Genomic DNA, 817 nt, shown 5'->3' on the forward strand with positions numbered 1-817 from the left:
TCCCAGACAACAGCTGAAGAAAGAGGAAACTGAGAAGTCAGCGCTGCCGGAGGGGGCGACTGTGTGGATGGGATGGGGACGCCGGGGGAGGGGCTGGGCCGCTGCTCCCACGCCCTGATCCGCGGGGTCCCGGAGAGCCTGGCGTCGGGGGAGGGTGCGGGGGCTGGCCTTCCTGCCCTGGACCTGGCTAAAGCACAGAGGGAGCACGGGGTGCTGGGGGGTAAGTTGAGGCAGCGATTGGGGCTTCAGCTGCTAGAACTGCCTCCTGAAGAGTCGCTGCCGCTGGGACCGCTGCTCGGCGACACCGCCGTGATCCAAGGGGACACGGCCCTGATCACGCGGCCCTGGAGTCCTGCCCGCAGGCCAGAGGTGACGCCAGGGGGCTCGGGGGGCATCCGAGGCTTCAGGGAAGAAGTGGGGTGGGAATGTCTCGGCCCGCTTTTTTCGCCCTAAGGTGGATGGAGTCCGCAAAGCCCTCCATGACCTGGGGCTCCGTATTGTGGAGATGGCGGACGAGAACGCGACGCTGGATGGCACTGATGTCCTCTTCACGGGTGAGGCTGGGTGCCCATCCCCGGAGCTTGGCGCAGGGAAGCAGGGTTTGGGAGACCGGGCCATCGCGGGTCTTGTTTCCAACTCATCCCACCCACCCCCGCCCTTGAACCTCTTGGCCTCCGGGGCGCAGGCCGGGAGTTTTTCGTGGGCCTCTCCAAGTGGACCAACCACCGAGGAGCCGAGATCGTGGCCGACACGTTCCGGGTGAGCAGCGGGGCCAGCCTCGGGGAGGGGTGCGGGGCGCGGAGGAGGGAGAGGCCGA

The 817-nt window shown here is 67.6% G+C and overlaps 1 protein-coding gene across 1 annotated transcript in view; it reads left to right on the top strand.

Moving 5' to 3' along the window:
- DDAH2 (dimethylarginine dimethylaminohydrolase 2) overlaps positions 1–817 on the top strand; it is a 3227-nt gene that overhangs the window by 1058 nt on the left and 1352 nt on the right. Inside the window, exons 2-4 of the mRNA XM_005859858.2 lie at positions 14–369; positions 455–554; positions 686–788. Of these exons, the coding sequence (XP_005859920.1) occupies positions 73–369; positions 455–554; positions 686–788 (500 nt within the window). The 5' untranslated portion in view covers positions 14–72. The remainder of the gene's footprint in view (positions 1–13; positions 370–454; positions 555–685; positions 789–817) is intronic.

This window comes from Myotis brandtii, unplaced genomic scaffold (assembly GCF_000412655.1).
Source record: "Myotis brandtii unplaced genomic scaffold, ASM41265v1 scaffold130, whole genome shotgun sequence".
Taxonomy (NCBI): domain Eukaryota; kingdom Metazoa; phylum Chordata; class Mammalia; order Chiroptera; family Vespertilionidae; genus Myotis; species Myotis brandtii.